The sequence below is a fragment of the Heptranchias perlo genome, chromosome 43, assembly GCF_035084215.1.
Source record: "Heptranchias perlo isolate sHepPer1 chromosome 43, sHepPer1.hap1, whole genome shotgun sequence".
NCBI lineage: Eukaryota > Metazoa > Chordata > Chondrichthyes > Hexanchiformes > Hexanchidae > Heptranchias > Heptranchias perlo.
This window is the reverse complement of record NC_090367.1, coordinates 1,456,888-1,477,884: the sequence shown is the minus strand read 5'-3', so window position 1 is coordinate 1,477,884 and position 20,997 is coordinate 1,456,888. Positions and strand designations below refer to the sequence as shown.

At 52.8% G+C, this 20,997-nt stretch overlaps 1 protein-coding gene across 6 annotated transcripts in view; it reads right to left on the bottom strand.

Moving 5' to 3' along the window:
• Positions 1–20,997, bottom strand: part of map4k2 (mitogen-activated protein kinase kinase kinase kinase 2) — a 69,036-nt gene that overhangs the window by 44,932 nt on the left and 3,107 nt on the right. For all 6 annotated transcript variants that reach the window (XM_067975552.1, XM_067975553.1, XM_067975554.1 and 3 more), the window contains exons 2-3: positions 10,186–10,243; positions 1,039–1,129 (exon numbers count right to left, since the gene is read on the bottom strand). In XM_067975552.1, coding sequence (XP_067831653.1) covers positions 1,039–1,129; positions 10,186–10,243 — 149 coding nt within the window. The remainder of the gene's footprint in view (positions 1–1,038; positions 1,130–10,185; positions 10,244–20,997) is intronic.

Here is a 20,997-nt window from a genome sequence, read left to right as displayed (position 1 = left end):
TCCCCCTCTGGTTCTTTCACCAATTATCTTAAATCTGTGTCCTCTGGTTACCGACCCTCCTGTCACTGGAAACAGTTTCTCCTTATTTACTCGATCAAAACTCCTCATGATTTTGAACACCTCAATTAAATCTCCCCTTAACCTTCTCTGCTCTAAGGAGAACAATCCCAGCTTCTGACAGGTATTGTGAGTGTCAACGGTCGGTTGACCATGGGGTGCATCACGCCCGGGAGTAATCCGGTCCTCATCCCGACATCGACTCCCGTGCACTTTCCAGCAGAGCATCACTGGACGGCGATCAGGAATTCTGGCTCATTGCCCCCTTCACCCACCCACTCCATATCCCAGCGAGCCGTGGCTATCTGGGTGAGAAAGTGCATTGCAGCATCTGCATACAGTTTTGGTCTCCTTATCTAAGGAAGGATATACTTGTCTTAGAGGCAGTGCAACGAAGGTTCACTAGATTGATTCCTGGGATGGGAGGGTTGTCCTATGAGGAGAGATTGAGTAGAATGAGCCGAGACTCTCTGGAGTTTTGAAGAATGAGAGGTGATCTCATTGAAACATATAAAATTCTTACAGGGCTTGACAGGGTAGATGCTGAGAGGCTGTTTCCCCTGGCTGGAGAGTCTAGAACGAGGGGGCATAGTCTCTGGATAAGGGGTCGGCCATTCAAGACTGAGATGAGGAGGAATTTCTTCACTCAGAGGGTGGTGAATCTTTGGAATTCTCTACCCCAGAGGGCTGTGGATGCTGAGTCATTGAATATATTCAAGGCTGAGATGGATGGATGTTTGGACTCGAGGGGAATCAAGGAATATGGGGATCGGGCGGGAAAGTGGAGCTGAGGTCGAAGATCAGCCAATGATCTGATTGAATGGCGGAGCAGGCCCGAGGGGCCGAATGGCCTACTCCTGCTCCTGTTTCTTATGTTCTTACGTGCTAGGAGAGGAGGAGAGAAATGGGGGGCGGGCGGAGGGGGTGGGAAGTAAGGAACAGATAAATGCCAGGATTTTAATGCATCGTGGCCTCACTCACCTGAAGTAACTGCCAAAATACGCGACGATATTGTGATGTTTACAGCCCTTCATCATTGTAATCTCCTGCTCAAGGGACGACATGTCATCACCTGATGAGGACAACACAGATATTATCGTCTAGACCGAGGGTTGCCAACCCCTCCAGGATTGCCCTGGAGTCTCCAGAAATTGAAGACTAATCTCCTGGGCACTTCCTGCGAGCAAAACACCCAGGGGAAATGTCAGAGGGGCGTTAGACACAATAATCTTTGTAAAGGAAAAGTTCTTTGAACGCTCCTGTTTATTTGTTAGTCAAACAGCCTGTTTCGCAGATATTTTCCTGACAGTCAAGTATCATCCAATCCGGTAACGAAGAGTCTATTCGCTTTCCGATTGGCTGGGACGGCGGTGAGCCGTGAGGGTGGGCATGTCGGACGACCAATGGCGTTAGTGTAGGGGCGGGGCAGTTGGACGCAGGAGGTCATGTGATGAAACCTCCAGGAATATGTCCAACCGGAGTTGGCAACCCTCTATAGAGAGGGTGGAACAGCGATGGTGCAGTGTGGGCCCGAGATTTCAGTCTGGTGTCAGGGTGAGCGGGTGAGGTAAGCTCGAGCTGTGAGAAACCTCCCCCCGTACACCTCCCGATCGTAAACCTCCCACCGTACACCTCCCGATCGTAAACCTCCCACCGTACACCTCCCGATCGTAAACCTCCCACCGTACACCTCCCCATCGTAAACCTCCCACCGTACACCTCCCCATCGTAAACCTCCCCATCGTAAACCTCCCCATCGTAAACCTCCCACCGTACACCTCCCCATCGTAAACCTCCCACCGTACACCTCCCCATCGTAAACCTCCCCATCGTAAACCTCCCACCGTACACCTCCCCATCGTAAACCTCCCACCGTACAACTCCCGATCGTAAACCTCCCACCGTACAACTCCCGATCGTAAACCTCCCACCGTACAACTCCCGATCGTAAACCTCCCACCGTACACCTCCCGATCGTAAACCTCCCACCGTACACCTCCCCATCGTAAACCTCCCACCGTACACCTCCCCATCGTAAACCTCCCCATCGTAAACCTCCCCATCGTAAACCTCCCACCGTACACCTCCCCATCGTAAACCTCCCACCGTACAACTCCCGATCGTAAACCTCCCACCGTACACCTCCCGATCGTAAACCTCCCACCGTACAACTCCCGATCGTAAACCTCCCACCGTACACCTCCCGATCGTAAACCTCCCCCCGTACACCTCCCGATCGTAAACCTCCCACCGTACACCTCCCCATCGTAAACCTCCCACCGTACACCTCCCCATCGTAAACCTCCCCCCGTACACCTCCCCATCGTAAACCTCCCACCGTACACCTCCCGATCGTAAACCTCCCACCGTACACCTCCCAATCGTAAACCTCCCACCGTACACCTCCCAATCGTAAGCCTCCCACCGTACACCTCCCGATCGTAAACCTCCCACCGTACACCTCCCGATCGTAAACCTCCCCATCGTAAACCTCCCCATCGTAAACCTCCCACCGTACACCTCCCCATCGTAAACCTCCCACCGTACACCTCCCCATCGTAAACCTCCCACTGTACAACTCCCGATCGTAAACCTCCCCATCGTAAACCTCCCACCGTACACCTCCCGATCGTAAACCTCCCACCGTACACCTCCCGATCGTAAACCTCCCACCGTACACCTCCCGATCGTAAACCTCCCACCGTACACCTCCCGATCGTAAACCTCCCACCGTACACCTCCCGATCGTAAACCTCCCACCGTACACCTCCCGATCGTAAACCTCCCACCGTACACCTCCCCATCGTAAACCTCCCCATCGTAAACCTCCCACTATACAACTCCCAATTGTAAACCTCCCCATCGTAAACCTCCCACCGTACACCTCCCCATCGTAAACCTCCCCATCGTAAACCTCCCACCGTACACCTCCCCATCGTAAACCTCCCACCCTACACCTCCCGATCGTAAACCTCCCACCGTACACCTCCCCATCGTAAACCTCCCCATCGTAAACCTCCCCATCGTAAACCTCCCACTATACAACTCCCAATTGTAAACCTCCCCATCGTAAACCTCCCACCGTACACCTCCCCATCGTAAACCTCCCACCGTACACCTCCCCATCGAAAAACCTCCCACCGTACACCTCCCCATCGTAAACCTCCCACCGTACACCTCCCCATCGTAAACCTCCCACCGTAAACCTCCCCATCGTAAACCTCCCCATCGTAAACCTCCCACCGTACACCTCCCCATCGTAAACCTCCCACCGTACAACTCCCCATCGTAAACCTCCCACCGTACAACTCCCCATCGTAAACCTCCCACCCGACAACTCCCGATCGTAAACCTCCCACCGTACAACTCCCGATCGTAAACCTCCCACCCTACAACTCCCGATCGTAAACCTCCCACCGTACACCTCCCCATCGTAAACCTCCCACCCTACAACTCCCGATCGTAAACCTCCCACCGTACAACTCCCGATCGTAAACCTCCCACCCTACACCTCCCGATCGTAAACCTCCCGATCGTAAACCTCCCCCCGTACACCTCCCGATCGTAAACCTCCCACCGTACAACTCCCGATCGTAAACCTCCCACCGTACAACTCCCGATCGTAAACCTCTCACCGTACAGCTCCCGATCGTAAACCTCCCACCGTACACCTCCACATCGTAAACCTCCCACCGTACACCTCCCCATCGTAAACCTCCCACCCTACAACTCCCGATCGTAAACCTCCCACCGTACACCTCCCCATCGTAAACCTCCCACCGTACACCTCCCCATCGTAAACCTCCCACCCTACAACTCCCGATCGTAAACCTCCCACCGTACAGCTCCCGATCGTAAACCTCCCACCGTACAGCTCCCCATCGTAAACCTCCCACCGTACACCTCCCCATCGTAAACCTCCCACCGTACAACTCCCCATCGTAAACCTCCCACCCTACAACTCCCCATCGTAAACCTCCCACCGTACAACTCCCGATCGTAAACCTCCCACCGTACAGCTCCCCATCGTAAACCTCCCACCGTACACCTCCCCATCGTAAACCTCCCACCGTACAACTCCCGATCGTAAACCTCCCACCGTACAACTCCCCATCGTAAACCTCCCACCCTACAACTCCCCATCGTAAACCTCCCACCGTACAACTCCCGATCGTAAACCTCCCACCGTACAACTCCCGATCGTAAACCTCTCACCGTACAACTCCCGATCGTAAACCTCCCACCCTACAACTCCCGATCGTAAACCTCCCACCGTACAACTCCCGATCGTAAACCTCCCACCGTACAACTCCCGATCGTAAACCTCCCACCGTACACCTCCCCATCGTAAACCTCCCACCCTACAACTCCCGATCGTAAACCTCCCACCGTACAACTCCCGATCGTAAACCTCCCACCGTACAACTCCCCATCGTAAACCTCCCACCGTACAACTCCCCATCGTAAACCTCCCACCGTACAACTCCCGATCGTAAACCTCTCACCGTACAGCTCCCGATCGTAAACCTCCCACCGTACACCTCCACATCGTAAACCTCCCACCGTACACCTCCCCATCGTAAACCTCCCACCCTACAACTCCCGATCGTAAACCTCCCACTGTACACCTCCCCATCGTAAACCTCCCACCGTACACCTCCCCATCGTAAACCTCCCACCGTACACCTCCCCATCGTAAACCTCCCACCGTACACCTCCCCATCGTAAACCTCCCACCCTACAACTCCCGATCGTAAACCTCCCACCGTACACCTCCCCATCGTAAACCTCCCACCGTACACCTCCCGATCGTAAACCTCCCACCGTACACCTCCCGATCGTAAACCTCCCACCGTACACCTCCCGATCGTAAACCTCCCACCGTACAGCTCCCCATCGTAAACCTCCCACCGTACACCTCCCGATCGTAAACCTCCCACCGTACAGCTCCCCATCGTAAACCTCCCACCGTACACCTCCCCATCGTAAACCTCCCACCGTACACCTCCCCATCGTAAACCTCCCACCGTACAACTCCCGATCGTAAACCTCCCACCGTACACCTCCCCATCGTAAACCTCCCACCGTACAGCTCCCCATCGTAAACCTCCCACCCTACAACTCCCGATCGTAAACCTCCCACCGTACACCTCCCCATCGTAAACCTCCCACCCTACACCTCCCCATCGTAAACCTCCCACCCTACAACTCCCGATCGTAAACCTCCCACCATACAACTCCCGATCGTAAACCTCCCACCGTACAGCTCCCCATCGTAAACCTCCCACCGTACACCTCCCCATCGTAAACCTCCCACCGTACACCTCCCCATCGTAAACCTCCCACCCTACAACTCCCGATCGTAAACCTCCCACCGTACACCTCCCCATCGTAAACCTCCCACCGTACACCTCCCCATCGTAAACCTCCCACCCTACAACTCCCGATCGTAAACCTCCCACCCTACACCTCCCCATCGTAAACCTCCCACCCTACAACTCCCGATCGTAAACCTCCCACCCTACAACTCCCCATCGTAAACCTCCCACCCTACAACTCCCGATCGTAAACCTCCCACCGTACACCTCCCCATCGTAAACCTCCCACCGTACAACTCCCGATCGTAAACCTCCCACCCTACAACTCCCCATCGTAAACCTCCCACCCTACAACTCCCGATCGTAAACCTCCCACCGTACAACTCCCGATCGTAAACCTCCCACCGTACAACTCCCCATCGTAAACCTCCCACCGTACACCTCCCGATCGTAAACCTCCCACCGTACAGCTCCCCATCGTAAACCTCCCACCGTACACCTCCCCATCGTAAACCTCCCACCGTACACCTCCCCATCGTAAACCTCCCACCGTACAGCTCCCCATCGTAAACCTCCCACCGTACACCTCCCCATCGTAAACCTCCCACCCTACACCTCCCCATCGTAAACCTCCCACCCTACAACTCCCGATCGTAAACCTCCCACCCTACAACTCCCCATCGTAAACCTCCCACCCTGCAACTCCCGATCGTAAACCTCCCACCGTACAACTCCCCATCGTAAACCTCCCACCGTACAACTCCCGATCGTAAACCTCTCACCGTACACCTCCCCATCGTAAACCTCCCACCGTACAACTCCCCATCGTAAACCTCCCACCCTACAACTCCCGATCGTAAACCTCCCACCGTACAACTCCCCATCGTAAACCTCCCACCGTACAACTCCCGATCGTAAACCTCCCACCGTACAACTCCCCATCGTAAACCTCCCACCCTACAACTCCCCATCGTAAACCTCCCACCGTACAACTCCCGATCGTAAACCTCCCACCCTACAACTCCCGATCGTAAACCTCTCACCGTACAACTCCCGATCGTAAACCTCCCACCCTACAACTCCCGATCGTAAACCTCCCACCGTACAACTCCCGATCGTAAACCTCCCACCGTACAACTCCCGATCGTAAACCTCCCACCGTACACCTCCCCATCGTAAACCTCCCACCCTACAACTCCCGATCGTAAACCTCCCACCGTACAACTCCCGATCGTAAACCTCCCACCGTACAACTCCCCATCGTAAACCTCCCACCGTACAACTCCCGATCGTAAACCTCTCACCGTACAGCTCCCGATCGTAAACCTCCCACCGTACACCTCCACATCGTAAACCTCCCACCGTACACCTCCCCATCGTAAACCTCCCACCCTACAACTCCCGATCGTAAACCTCCCACCGTACACCTCCCCATCGTAAACCTCCCACCGTACACCTCCCCATCGTAAACCTCCCACCGTACACCTCCCCATCGTAAACCTCCCACCGTACACCTCCCCATCGTAAACCTCCCACCCTACAACTCCCGATCGTAAACCTCCCACCGTACACCTCCCCATCGTAAACCTCCCACCGTACACCTCCCGATCGTAAACCTCCCACCGTACACCTCCCGATCGTAAACCTCCCACCGTACACCTCCCGATCGTAAACCTCCCACTGTACACCTCCCCATCGTAAACCTCCCACCGTACAGCTCCCCATCGTAAACCTCCCACCGTACACCTCCCGATCGTAAACCTCCCACCGTACAGCTCCCCATCGTAAACCTCCCACCGTACACCTCCCCATCGTAAACCTCCCACCGTACACCTCCCCATCGTAAACCTCCCACCGTACAACTCCCGATCGTAAACCTCCCACCGTACACCTCCCCATCGTAAACCTCCCACCCTACACCTCCCCATCGTAAACCTCCCACCCTACAACTCCCGATCGTAAACCTCCCACCATACAACTCCCGATCGTAAACCTCCCACCGTACAGCTCCCCATCGTAAACCTCCCACCGTACACCTCCCCATCGTAAACCTCCCACCGTACACCTCCCCATCGTAAACCTCCCACCCTACAACTCCCGATCGTAAACCTCCCACCGTACACCTCCCCATCGTAAACCTCCCACCGTACACCTCCCCATCGTAAACCTCCCACCCTACAACTCCCGATCGTAAACCTCCCACCCTACACCTCCCCATCGTAAACCTCCCACCCTACAACTCCCGATCGTAAACCTCCCACCCTACAACTCCCCATCGTAAACCTCCCACCCTACAACTCCCGATCGTAAACCTCCCACCGTACACCTCCCCATCGTAAACCTCCCACCGTACAACTCCCGATCGTAAACCTCCCACCCTACAACTCCCCATCGTAAACCTCCCACCCTACAACTCCCGATCGTAAACCTCCCACCGTACAACTCCCGATCGTAAACCTCCCACCGTACAACTCCCGATCGTAAACCTCCCACCGTACAACTCCCGATCGTAAACCTCCCACCGTACAACTCCCGATCGTAAACTTCCCACCGTACAACTCCCGATCGTAAACCTCCCACCGTACAACTCCCGATCGTAAACCTCCCACCGTACACCTCCCCATCGTAAACCTCCCACCGTACAACTCCCGATCGTAAACCTCCCACCCTACAACTCCTGATCGTAAACCTCCCACCCTACAACTCCCGATCGTAAACCTCCCACCGTACAACTCCCGATCGTAAACCTCTCACCGTACAGCTCCCGATCGTAAACCTCCCACCGTACACCTCCCCATCGTAAACCTCCCACCCTACAACTCCCCATCGTAAACCTCCCGATCGTAAACCTCCCACCGTACACCTCCCCATCGTAAACCTCCCACCCTACAACTCCAGATCGTAAACCTCCCACCCTACAACTCCCGATCGTAAACCTCCCACCGTACAACTCCCGATCGTAAACCTCCCACCCTACAACTCCCGATCGTAAACCTCCCACCGTACACCTCCCCATCGTAAACCTCCCACCCTACAACTCCAGATCGTAAACCTCCCACCCTACAACTCCCGATCGTAAACCTCCCACCGTACAACTCCCGATCGTAAACCTCCCACCCTACAACTCCCGATCGTAAACCTCCCACCGTACACCTCCCCATCGTAAACCTCCCACCGTACACCTCCCCATCGTAAACCTCCCACCCTACAACTCCCGATCGTAAACCTCCCACCGTACAACTCCCGATCGTAAACCTCCCACCCTACAACTCCCGATCGTAAACCTCCCACCGTACACCTCCCCATCGTAAACCTCCCACCGTACAACTCCCCATCGTAAACCTCCCACCGTACACCTCCCCATCGTAAACCTCCCACCGTACACCTCCCCATCGTAAACCTCCCACCCTACAACTCCCGATCGTAAACCTCCCACCGTACAACTCCCGATCGTAAACCTCCCACCGTACAACTCCCGATCGTAAACCTCCCACCCTACAACTCCCGATCGTAAACCTCCCACCGTACAACTCCCCATCGTAAACCTCCCACCGTACAACTCCCCATCGTAAACCTCCCACCGTACAACTCCCGATCGTAAACCTCTCACCGTACACCTCCCCATCGTAAACCTCCCACCGTACAACTCCCCATCGTAAACCTCCCACCGTACAACTCCCGATCGTAAACCTCTCACCGTACAGCTCCCGATCGTAAACCTCCCACCGTACACCTCCACATCGTAAACCTCCCACCGTACACCTCCCCATCGTAAACCTCCCACCCTACAACTCCCGATCGTAAACCTCCCACCGTACACCTCCCCATCGTAAACCTCCCACCGTACACCTCCCCATCGTAAACCTCCCACCGTACACCTCCCCATCGTAAACCTCCCACCGTACACCTCCCCATCGTAAACCTCCCACCGTACACCTCCCCATCGTAAACCTCCCACCCTACAACTCCCGATCGTAAACCTCCCACCGTACACCTCCCCATCGTAAACCTCCCACCGTACACCTCCCGATCGTAAACCTCCCACCGTACACCTCCCGATCGTAAACCTCCCACCGTACACCTCCCGATCGTAAACCTCCCACCGTACACCTCCCCATCGTAAACCTCCCACCGTACAACTCCCGATCATGCCTTCAATCTGGGCCCTGTCTGGTGACAGTCTGTAGAACTGGTATCCTAGTTGAGTGGTTCACTAGTTGACTGGTAACCTAGTTGACTAGTATCCTAGTTCACTGGTACCCTAATTGAGTCATACGCTTGTTCACTAGAACTCTAGTTGACTGGAAATCTGATTGACTGGTATCCTGGTTGACTGGTAACCCAGTTGACTTGGTAACCTGGTTGACTGGTACCCAGTTTAACTGGTATCCTGGTTGACTGGTAATCTAGATGACTGATACCCTAGTTGACTCGTAACCTGGTTGACTGGTACCCTAGGTGACTGGTATCCTGGTTGACTGGTATCCTGGTTGACTCATAACCTAGGTGACTGGTACCCTAGTTGTCTGGTAACCTAGTTGACTGGTAATCCGGTTGACTGGTATCCTGGTTGACTGGTATCCTGGTTGACTGGTACCCTGGTTGACTGGTACCCAAGGTGACTGGTATCCTGGTTGACTGGTATCCTGGTTGACTGGTATCCTGGTTGACTGGTACCCAAGGTGACTGGTATCCTGGTTGACTGGTATCCTGGTTGACTGGTACCCTAGTTGTCTGGTAACCTAGTTGACTGGTAATCCGGTTGACTGGTAACCTGGTTGACTGGTACCCTGATTATTTGCCAACTTACCAGGGTCGAGTTTGATGATCTTGATAGCTGACAGTTCACTGGTGTCTGTGTTCCGAGCCTGGGGAATGGAGGGGGAGAAAGTTAACACCCAGAACTTGTAACCTTCATGCTCCCTACGCATGATGGATGAGCAGTGAGAGAGCAGTTAGGGGCTCAGGACCGTCTCATTCAACTTACTCACAGCCTGGGACCTCTCAAAGGATCTCAGGTGAAGGGCCAGGATCCAGTGCAGACACCCCCAAGGTTGGAAAGGGAAAAAGGGAAAGGATCTTTCAATGTTCTCAGGACATCTCAAAGCATTTCACAGCCAAGTAATTACTTTTAAAAGTGTAGTGTTGTGCACAGCAAGATCCCACAAATAAAGGACCAATTACTTCATCCCTTTTTAGTGATGTTGGTTGAGGGATAAATTTATTAGGAAGGCAAATGGAATGTTGTCATTTGTTGTAAGGGGAATGGAATATAAAAGTAGAGATCTTTTGCTCCAGTTGTACCGGGCATTGGTGAGACCACATCTGGAATACTGTGTGCAGTTTTGGTCTCCTTATTTAAGAAAGGACATAATTGCTTTGGAGGCGGTTCAGAGAAGGTTCACTCGACTGATTCCTGGGATGAGGGGGATATCTTATGAGGAAAGGTTGGACAAGTTGGGCCTGTATACACTGGAGTTCAGAAGAAGGAGGTGATCTTATTGAAACATATAAGATCCTGAGGGGACGAGAAGGGGCAGATGCTGAGAGGATGTTTCCCCTTGTGGGAGAGACTAGAACTAGGGGCCACAGTTTAAAAATAAGGGGTCTCCCATTTAAAACGGAGATGAGGAGAACTCTTTTCTCTCAGAGGGTGGTGAGTCTGTGGAACTCCCTTCCCCAGAGAGCGTTGGAGGCAGGGTCATTGAATATTTTTAAGGCTGAGTTAGATAGATAGATTCCTGATTAACAAGGGAGTCAAAGGTTATAGTCGGTAGATGGGAAAGTAGGGTTGAGGTCACAATCAGTTCAGCCATGATCTTATCAAATGGCAGAGCAGGCTCGATGGGCCGAATGGCCTACTCCTGCTCTTAATTCGTATGTTCGTATTGGCCCCAGGACACCGGGGAGAACTCCCCCTGCTCTTCTTCCAATAGTGGCCAGGGGATCGTTTACATCCACCTGAGAGGGGCAGACGGGGCCTCGGTTTAACGTCTCATCCGAAAGACGGCACCTCCGACAGTGCGGCATTCCCTCAGTACTGACCCTCCGATAGTGCGGCGCTCCCTCAGTGCTGACCCTCCGACAGTGCGGCGCTCCCTCAGTACTGACCCTCCGACAGTGCAGCGCTCCCTCAGTACTGACCCTCCGACAGTGCGGCGCTCCCTCAGTACTGCCCCTCCGACAGTGCGGCGCTCCCTCAGTACTGCCCCTCCGACAGTGCGGCACTCCCTCAGTACTGACCCTCCGACAGTGCGGCGCTCCCCCAGTACTGACCCTCCGACAGTGCAGCACTCCCCCAGTACTGACCCTCCGACAGTGCAGCACTCCCCCAGTACTGACCCTCCGACAGTGCAGCACTCCCCCAGTACTGACCCTCCGACAGTGCGGCACTCCCTCAGTACTGACCCTCCGACAGTGCGGCGCTCCCTCAGTACTGACCCTCCGACAGTGCAGCGCTCCCTCAGTACTGACCCTCCGACAGTGCAGCGCTCCCCCAGTACTGACCCTCCGACAGTGCGGCACTCCCTCAGTACTGGCACTGGGAGTGTCAGCCTGGATTATGGGGCTCAAGTCCCTGGAGTGGGGCTGACTCAGAGGCGAGAGAGAGAGACAGACAGACAGAGAGAGAAAGAGAGAGAGACACATAGAGACAGAGAGAGAGAGACAGAGAGAGACCCACTGAGCCACGGCCGACATTTCATGTGAAGGCAAAGAGAAATGGTGGGAATAACTAAAAGGTGGGTTCCTGAGCTAGGAGACCATACGTGGCAGTGCCGGCTGGCTCGTGTCTCCTGCCATGTCCCAGTCAAAGAGTGGTGACTCCGCTCTCCTGAGTTAGAAGGTCACCGATGCAGCAGCTTTGTGCAAAACAGGAAAGTGCTCAGCCCTGTTACAAATCGGAGTAGGGCATCGATAGCAAGGATGTGCTCGAGCCTCTTGTGTCATGACAGGAAGGGCTTGTGACATCTCAGTCGTATAGACACTGAGACACAGAGCGGGCTGAGAACGGACGGGCTCGAGAGTGTCTGTGTCTCCCTCTGGCTTTCTGGTGCAGAGCGGAGACAGATGTGTGCCAGACGGACGGAGACTTGCTGCTGGGAAATTTCAAACTCCTTTAAGAAGAAGGGGAATTGACTGCTTCAAATGCAGCTTTTCAACAAAGACAATTTAGTCTCAGCTCCACTCTGCCAACCTCATTAAAAAAAGTGTTGCTTAACCTTGCGGTGATGAAATGGTCTGTGGTTTTTTTTTAGGTCCTTGCAATATAAAACAAGAGTAAGATTGGGTCCCACAGTGATACTCAGCCAGTTAAACATAAAAGATCCCACGGCCACTATTGGAAGAAGAGCAGGGGGAGTTCTCCCCGGTGTCCTGGGGCCCAATATTTATCCCTCAAACAACATCACTAAAAAAAACAGATGATCTGTTTGTGGGATCTTGCTGTGCACAAATTGGCTGTTGAGTTTCCTACATTACAACAGTGACTACACTTCAAAAAAAAAGTACTTCATTGCCTGTAAAGCGTCTGGGATGTCCTGAAATTGTGCTGTACCTGCCCTGGGAGTGTTTGATGGGACATTGTAGAGGGAGCTTTACTCTGTATCTAACCCGTTCTGTACCTGCCCTGGGAGTGTTTGATGGGACTGTGCAGAGGGAGCTTTAATCTGTATCTAACCCGTGCTGTACCTGCCCTGGGAGTGATTGATGGGACAGTGTAGAGGGAGCTTTACTCTGTATCTAACCCTGTACCTGCCCTGGGAGTGTTTGATGGGACAGTGTGGAGGGAGCTTTACTCTGTATCTAACCCTGTACCTGCCCTGGGAGTGTTTGATGGGACAGTGTAGAGGGAGCTTTACTCTGTATCTAACCCTGTACCTGCCCTGGGAGTGTTTGATGGGACAGTGTGGAGGGAGCTTTACTCTGTATCTAACCCTGTACCTGCCCTGGGAGTGTTTGATGGGACAGTGTAGAGGGAGCTTTACTCTGTATCTAACCCTGTACCTGCCCCTGGGAGTGTTTGATGGGACGGTGTAGAGGGAGCATTACTCTGTATCTAACCCTGTACCTGCCCCTGGGAGTGTTTGATGGGACAGTGTAGATGGAGCTTTACTCTGTATCTAACCCTGTACCTGCCCCTGGGAGTGTTTGATGGGACGGTGTAGAGGGAGCTTTACTCTGTATCTAACCCTGTACCTGCCCCTGGGAGTGTTTGATGGGACGGTGTAGAGGGAGCTTTACTCTGTATCTAACCCTGTACCTGCCCCTGGGAGTGTTTGATGGGACGGTGTAGAGGGAGCTTTACTCTGTATCTAACCCTGTAACTGCCCCTGGGAGTGTTTGATGGGACAGTGTAGAGGGAGCTTTACTCTGTATCTAACCCTGTACCTGCCCTGGGAGTGTTTGATGGGACAGTGTAGAGGGAGCTTTACTCTGTATCTAACCCTGTACCTGCCCTGGGAGTGTTTGATGGGACAGTGTAGAGGGAGCTTTACTCTGTATCTAACCCTGTACCTGCCCCTGGGAGTGTTTGATGGGATGGTGTAGAGGGAGCTTTACTCTGTATCTGCCCTGGGAGTGTTTGATGGGAGAGTGTAGAGGGAGCTTTACTCTGTATCTAACCCTGTACCTGCCCCTGGGAGTGTTTGATGGGACGGTGTAGAGGGAGCATTACTCTGTATCTAACCCTGTACCTGCCCCTGGGAGTGTTTGATGGGACAGTGTAGATGGAGCTTTACTCTGTATCTAACCCTGTACCTGCCCCTGGGAGTGTTTGATGGGACGGTGTAGAGGGAGCTTTACTCTGTATCTAACCCTGTACCTGCCCCTGGGAGTGTTTGATGGGACGGTGTAGAGGGAGCTTTACTCTGTATCTAACCCTGTACCTGCCCCTGGGAGTGTTTGATGGGACGGTGTAGAGGGAGCTTTACTCTGTATCTAACCCTGTAACTGCCCCTGGGAGTGTTTGATGGGACAGTGTAGAGGGAGCTTTACTCTGTATCTAACCCTGTACCTGCCCTGGGAGTGTTTGATGGGACAGTGTAGTGGGAGCTTTACTCTGTATCTAACCCTGTACCTACCCTGGGAGTGTTTGATGTGAAACTGCAAAGTGCTGTTTTCTCAGCTCTGACATCCTCTGTCTCTGTGATGCTCTGTGATACCCGAGAGACTTCCTGAGCGAGAGATGAATGGTTGATGCTTCATGGTGTCGGAAGCGGAGAACTCGGGGGTGGTACTCTGAGTCCCTGACAGATAAGCTCCTTTCCTGTGCCACCATCTGCGGTTGGTTTCCTGCACTATACAAACCCAGCAAAACAGGTTGCTGATGTCTGCACTGTGTGAGCTGTTTGCCTGCGCAGTTCCCTCGGTTAGTACACATACCCCATGCACAACGGAAGAAAGACTTGTGTTTATAAACCCTTATGATATCCTAACAATGCTGCACATTCATATAGTTACTTTTGAAGCCCGGACGCTGTTGCAATGTAACAATCGTGGCAGCCAATTTTCGCACAGCATGATCCCACAAACAGCATTAAGGTGTCTCTGCGCCTTACAAAAGAATTTCTGGACCCTGCTTCAGTACCTGTTTGTGGACAGTGTCGAGGGAGCTTTACTCTGTATCTAACCCGTGCTGTACCTGCCCTGGGAGTGTTTGATGGGACAGTGTAGAGGGAGCTTTACTCTGTATCTAACCCGTGCTGTACCTGCCCTGGGAGTGTTTGATGGGACAGTGTAGAGGGAGCTTTACTCTGTATCTAACCCTGTACCTGCCCTGGGAGTGTTTGATGGGACAGTGTAGAGGGAGCTTTACTCTGTATCTAACCCTGTACCTGCCCTGGGAGTGTTTGATGGGACAGTGTAGAGGGAGCTTTACAAAAGAATTTCTTGCATGGGTTAGATACAGAGTAAAGCTCCCTCTACACTGTCCCATCAAACACTTCTGACCAATCTTCCCTTTAATTCCTTCATAGAATCAGACAGCACAGGAGGCCATTCGGCCCGTCTTGCCTGTGCCGGCTCTTTGAAAGAGCTATCCCATTAGTCCTACTGCCACCCCCTGCTCTTTCCCCACAGCCCTGCAAATATTTTCCCCTTCAAGTATTTCTCCAATTCCCTTTTGAAAGTTATTATTGAATCTGCTTCCACCGCCCTTTCAGGCAGCGAATTCCAGGTCATCACATCTCGCTGCGTTAAAAAAATAATTCTCCATTTAAGGGCAGCATTCCTCTCACTGTCCTCGCTCCCAGAATGTAATGCCGTACATTTTTCTACGTTGAACTGTATCTGCCGCTGATTTGCCCACCCTCCTGTACGTGATATTACGGTGACTGAAAAGGTACGAGACCCCCAGAGTTAAGTGTCACAGGTCACAACTCAAGTAGGTTGTGCGTGAAACACAGGTCCTGCCTGCAGGTTAAGTGCGAGGGTCACAGTGCGTAGGTCAGAGTTGCTAGCGTTAAGCGGTACGGTAGTGTCGGGGTCTTACCGGACTAGTAATCCAGAGAACGTGAGTTCAAATCCCACCCTGCGCAGTGTGAGAATTTGAATTCTGCAATTGAAAAGCTGGTCTCAGTAAAAGTGACCGTCGGATTATCGTAAAAACCCAACTGGTTCACTAATGTCCCTTTAGGGAAGGAAACCTGCCGTCCTTACCCGGTCTGGGCCGATATGTGACTCCAGCCCCCACACCAACTTTGGTTGACTCTTTAACTGCCCCTCTGAAGTGGGCCACTCATAGGAATATAGGAACAGGAGGAGGCCATTCAGCCCCTCGTGCCTGCTCCGCCATTTGATAAGACCATGGCTGATCTGCGATCTAATTCCATATACCTGCCTTTGGCCCATATCCCTTAATACCTTTGGTTGCCAAAAAGCTATCTATCTCAGATTTAAATTTAGCAATTGAGCTAGTATCAATTGCCGTTTGCGGAAGAGAGTTCCAAACTTCTACCACCCTTTGTGTGTAGAAATGTTTTCTAATCTCACTCCTGAAAGGTCTGGCTCTAATTTTTAGACTGTGCCCCCTACTCCTAGAATCCCCAACCAGCGGAAATAGTTTCTCTCTATCCACCCTATCCGTTCCCCTTAATATCTTATAAACTTCGATCAGATCACCCCTTAACCTTCGAAACTCTAGAGAATACAACCCCAATTTGAGTAATCGCTCCTCGTAACTTAACCCTTGAAGTCCGGGTATCATTCCAGTAAACCTACGCTGCACTCCCTCCAAGGCCAATATGTCCTTCCGAAGGTGCGGTGCCCAGAACTGCTCACTGTACTCCAGGTGCGGTCTAACCAGGGTTTTGTATAGCTGCAGCATAACTTCTGCCCCCTTGTACTCCAGTCCTCTCGATATAAAGGCCAGCATTCCATTTGCCTTCTTGATTATTTTCTGCACCTGTTCATGACACTTCAATAATCTATGTCCCTGAACCCCTAAGTCCCTTTGGACATCCACTGTTTTTAACTTTTTACCATTTAGAAAGTACCCTCTTCTATCCTTTTTTGATCCAAAGTGGATGACCTCACATTTGTCTACATTGAATTCCATTTGCCAGTTTTGCCCATTCACCTAATCTATCAATATCGCTTTGTAATTTTACGTTTTCATCTACACTGCTTACAATGCCACCAATCTTTGTATCAAACTCGCTACCAGCGGTACAAGGCGGCGGCTCACCACCACCTTCTCAAGGGGCGACCAGAGGATGGGCAATAAATGCCGGCCTCGCCAACGACGCCCACGTCCCCAGAGTGAAATAGAAACCCCACTCCGTCCACACTTGGTTACACCCCTAGCATCTGCGTGTGAAAAAACAGAAGGAAGTGGCACCTATTAAACGGAACTTAGGCCCTTCGAAAGAGAGAGAGTTTTTTTCTCCCTATTTAGAATGTTCCGATTTCTCTTTGATCCCCAACGTTCCCCCCCGCATGCCACGCACCGTCCTCCCCCTCCCCACTCCTCCCCTGAAGGCGCCGACTCTCGCTGGGGTTTGGAACCCTACTCCAGCCGCCCTCCGCTGCCTTGAGCCCAGGTAGTCGAGGTGGGGTGAAATTCAACTTCAGAGGCGGCGCAGAGCAGCTATGCGACCCTTCCGATTGGCTTCAAAGAGAAGGAAAATCGAGTGGGGTGGGTAACGGGCAGCTGATCCGCTGCTGACCGTTTTTGTGTCTCACCCCCCCCACCAAGTTGAATTTCAACCCGAGCGTCGGTGGGCTATTTGGCTGTGGAGGGCATCGCACCCACGCCCGCCCCTGGCTTAACCCGATCCGCGGGCTGGGTCCCAATACAGTGACCACGGAGCAGGAAGCCACCGACGCTGAGGGCGATTTTAGCCTTGTGCCAAATTTGGAGGGGGTTAGCTGTAACCGAGGACATTCTGGCCTGTACGGTTCAGTGTTATGCAGGGCAGTGCATTCGCCCACCAAGGAAGCTTCAAGGCTTCCCCTTTAAAAAAGAAACACTCGCATTTATACATAGAGCCTTTCACCGCCTCTGGACGTCCCAAAGCGCTTTACAGCCAATGAAGTACTTTTTTTTGAAGTGCAGTCACTGTTGTAATGTAGGAAACGCAGCAGGCAATTTGCGCACAGCAAGATCCCACAAACAGCAATGAGATAATGACCAGATCATCTGTTTTTTTAGTGATGTTGGTTGAGGGATAAATATCAGCCCCAGGGCACCGGGGAGAACTCCCCCTGCTCTTCTTCCAATAGTGGCCGTGGGATCTTTTACATCCACCTGAGAGGGGCAGACGGGGCCTCGGTTTAACGTCTCATCCGAAAGACGGCACCTCCGACAGTGCAGCGCTCCCTCAGTACTGACCCTCCGACAGTGCGGCGCTCCCTCAGTACTGACCCACCGACAGTGCGGCGCCCCCTCAGTACTGACCCTCCGACAGTGCGGCGCTCCCTCAGTACTGACCCACCGACAGTGCGGCGCTCCCTCAGTACTGACCCACCGACAGTGCGGCGCTCCCTCAGTACTGACCCACCGACAGTGCGGCGCTCCCTCAGTACTGACCCACCGACAGTGCGGCGCTCCCTCAGTACTGACCCTCCGACAGTGCGGCGCTCCCTCAGTACTGACCCTCCGACAGTGCGGCGCTCCCTCAGTACTGACCCTCCGACAGTGCAGCGCTCCCTCAGTACTGACCCTCCGACAGTGCAGCGCTCCCTCAGTACTGCACTGAGGAGTGTCGGCCTGGATTATGGGGATCGAGTCTCTGGAGTGGGGAAAGATAATCAAGAGGTTCGAAATATAAACCAAAGTGAGCACCAAATAAATGAAAATAAAAGCAGGACTCAGGTCAAGATGTCTCACAGACGCCAGTAGCTTACTTCAGATTTGTGCCAAGTGCAACATCAGAAATAAATTAAAGAGAACAAGTGTGACGGGCTAGACTGATCAGTGAGGTTTTCAACCACAGCAGTCTTCCTGTGTTCCTGCCCCAGGAGAAAGCTTGTAAAAGAGCGCACTTGTTTTTATTAAATGCTTATCCTCTTACACCGGTTAATGTACGCTGAATTTAGAAGTTACTTCACTCAGTCTTTTGCCCGTCTCCCCTGTCTCTCCTCCACAGACAAAGACGTTGGATTCTCGCTGGGGGTACGGGTTCCACTCTAGAACCTCACCCATTCTTCACCAGCGAGCTCAGGTGTGAGGGTCGCCTGGGTATTCGACTATAGGGGCGTCACAGCCAAGCCCAGTCCTGTGCGTCCGGGACTCCTGGCTGATTCTCCACCTACCCCACCAAACTAAGGGGCACTTCGGCCTGTTATACCCCCTGACCGAGATTGCTTCCGTGAACCCTGGTCCAATTGTCCTCTGACCTTTAGCCCGGGTTCACCTGAACACTACACCTGGCCCTGATTCGGCCAGGAGCAACGACACGGGAGCTCGGCTAATGGCATTCCCTTCCTCCACAGGGATGCTGACAAGAGTGCGATTTTTGAAAAATATTTCTCAGTTACCATTTTAATCTCAAAATTAAGGTGTAAATAAATACTTTGAGCAGAATATTATCAACTCCCCCCAGAGCTCTTCCCAGATGGCTGGGAATTAATCATCACAGGGCTGAACCTAGGAAGTGAAAGGGACAGGGATGATTTCTGCTTGCAGGAGGCTGATTAGTTTCAATCCTGCAAAGAGTTTTGTTAAACTAGGAAACCGAGGCCCACAATGTAGCACAGCACGGGTTAGAGACAGAGTAAAGCTCCCTCTACACTGTCCCATCAAACACTCCCAGGGCAGGTACAGCACGGGTTAGATACAGAGTAAAGCTCCCTCCACACGGTCCCATCAAACACTCCCAGGCAGGTACAGGGTTAGATACAGAGTAAAGCTCCCTCTACACTGTCCCGTCAAACACTCCCAGGGCAGGTACAGCACGGGTTAGATACAGAGTAAAGCTCCCTCTACACTGTCCCATCAAACACTCCCAGGGCAGGTAAAGCACGGGTTAGATACAGAGTAAAGCTCCCTCTACACTGTCCCGTCAAACACTCCCAGGGATGGTACAGCACGGGTTAGATACAGAGTAAAGCTCCCTCTACACTGTCCCGTCAAACACTCCCAGGGATGGTACAGCACGGGTTAGATACAGAGTAAAGCTCCCTCGACACTGTCCCATCAAACACTCCCCGGGCAGGTACAGGGTTAGATACAGAGTAAAGCTCCCTCCACACGGTCCCATCAAACACTCCCAGGCAGGTACAGGGTTAGATACAGAGTAAAGCTCCCTCTACACTGTCCCGTCAAACACTCCCAGGGCAGGTACAGCACGGGTTAGATACAGAGTAAAGCTCCCTCTACACTGTCCCATCAAACACTCCCAGGGCAGGTAAAGCACGGGTTAGATACAGAGTAAAGCTCCCTCTACACTGTCCCGTCAAACACTCCCAGGGATGGTACAGCACGGGTTAGATACAGAGTAAAGCTCCCTCTACACTGTCCCGTCAAACACTCCCAGGGATGGTACAGCACGGGTTAGATACAGAGTAAAGCTCCCTCGACACTGTCCCATCAAACACTCCCCGGGCAGGTACAGGGTTAGATACAGAGTAAAGCTCCCTCCACACTGTCCCATCAAACACTCCCAGGGCAGGTACAGGGTTAGATACAGAGTAAAGCTCCCTCTACACTGTCCCATCAAACACTCCCAGGGCAGGTACAGGGTTAGATACAGAGTAAAGCTCCCTCCACACTGTCCCATCAAACACTCCCAGGGCAGGTACAGGGTTAGATACAGAGTAAAGCTCCCTCTGCAATGTCCCATCAAACACTCCCCGGGCAGGTACAGGGTTAGATACAGAGTAAAGCTCCCTCTGCAATGTCCCATCAAACACTCCCCGGGCAGGTACAGCACGGGTTAGATACAAAGAAAAGCTGATGGGATAAAAGTCTCTTCTAATTTCCAAGTGTAAGTCAAAGATAGCCTGAGTCCGTCACCTAGAGGTTCTCGCACTGCTGATTTTCAGTCCCCAGTGAGGACACTGCTCCTTTTAAATGTCATGAAACCGTTCTGAAAGTAATGGTGGAATGTTAGGCGTGGTGAGTGCAGGTTTCAGAACAACCACAAGTAACTGAACTTGTTACTTCCTCTACCCGGGAGTCAGC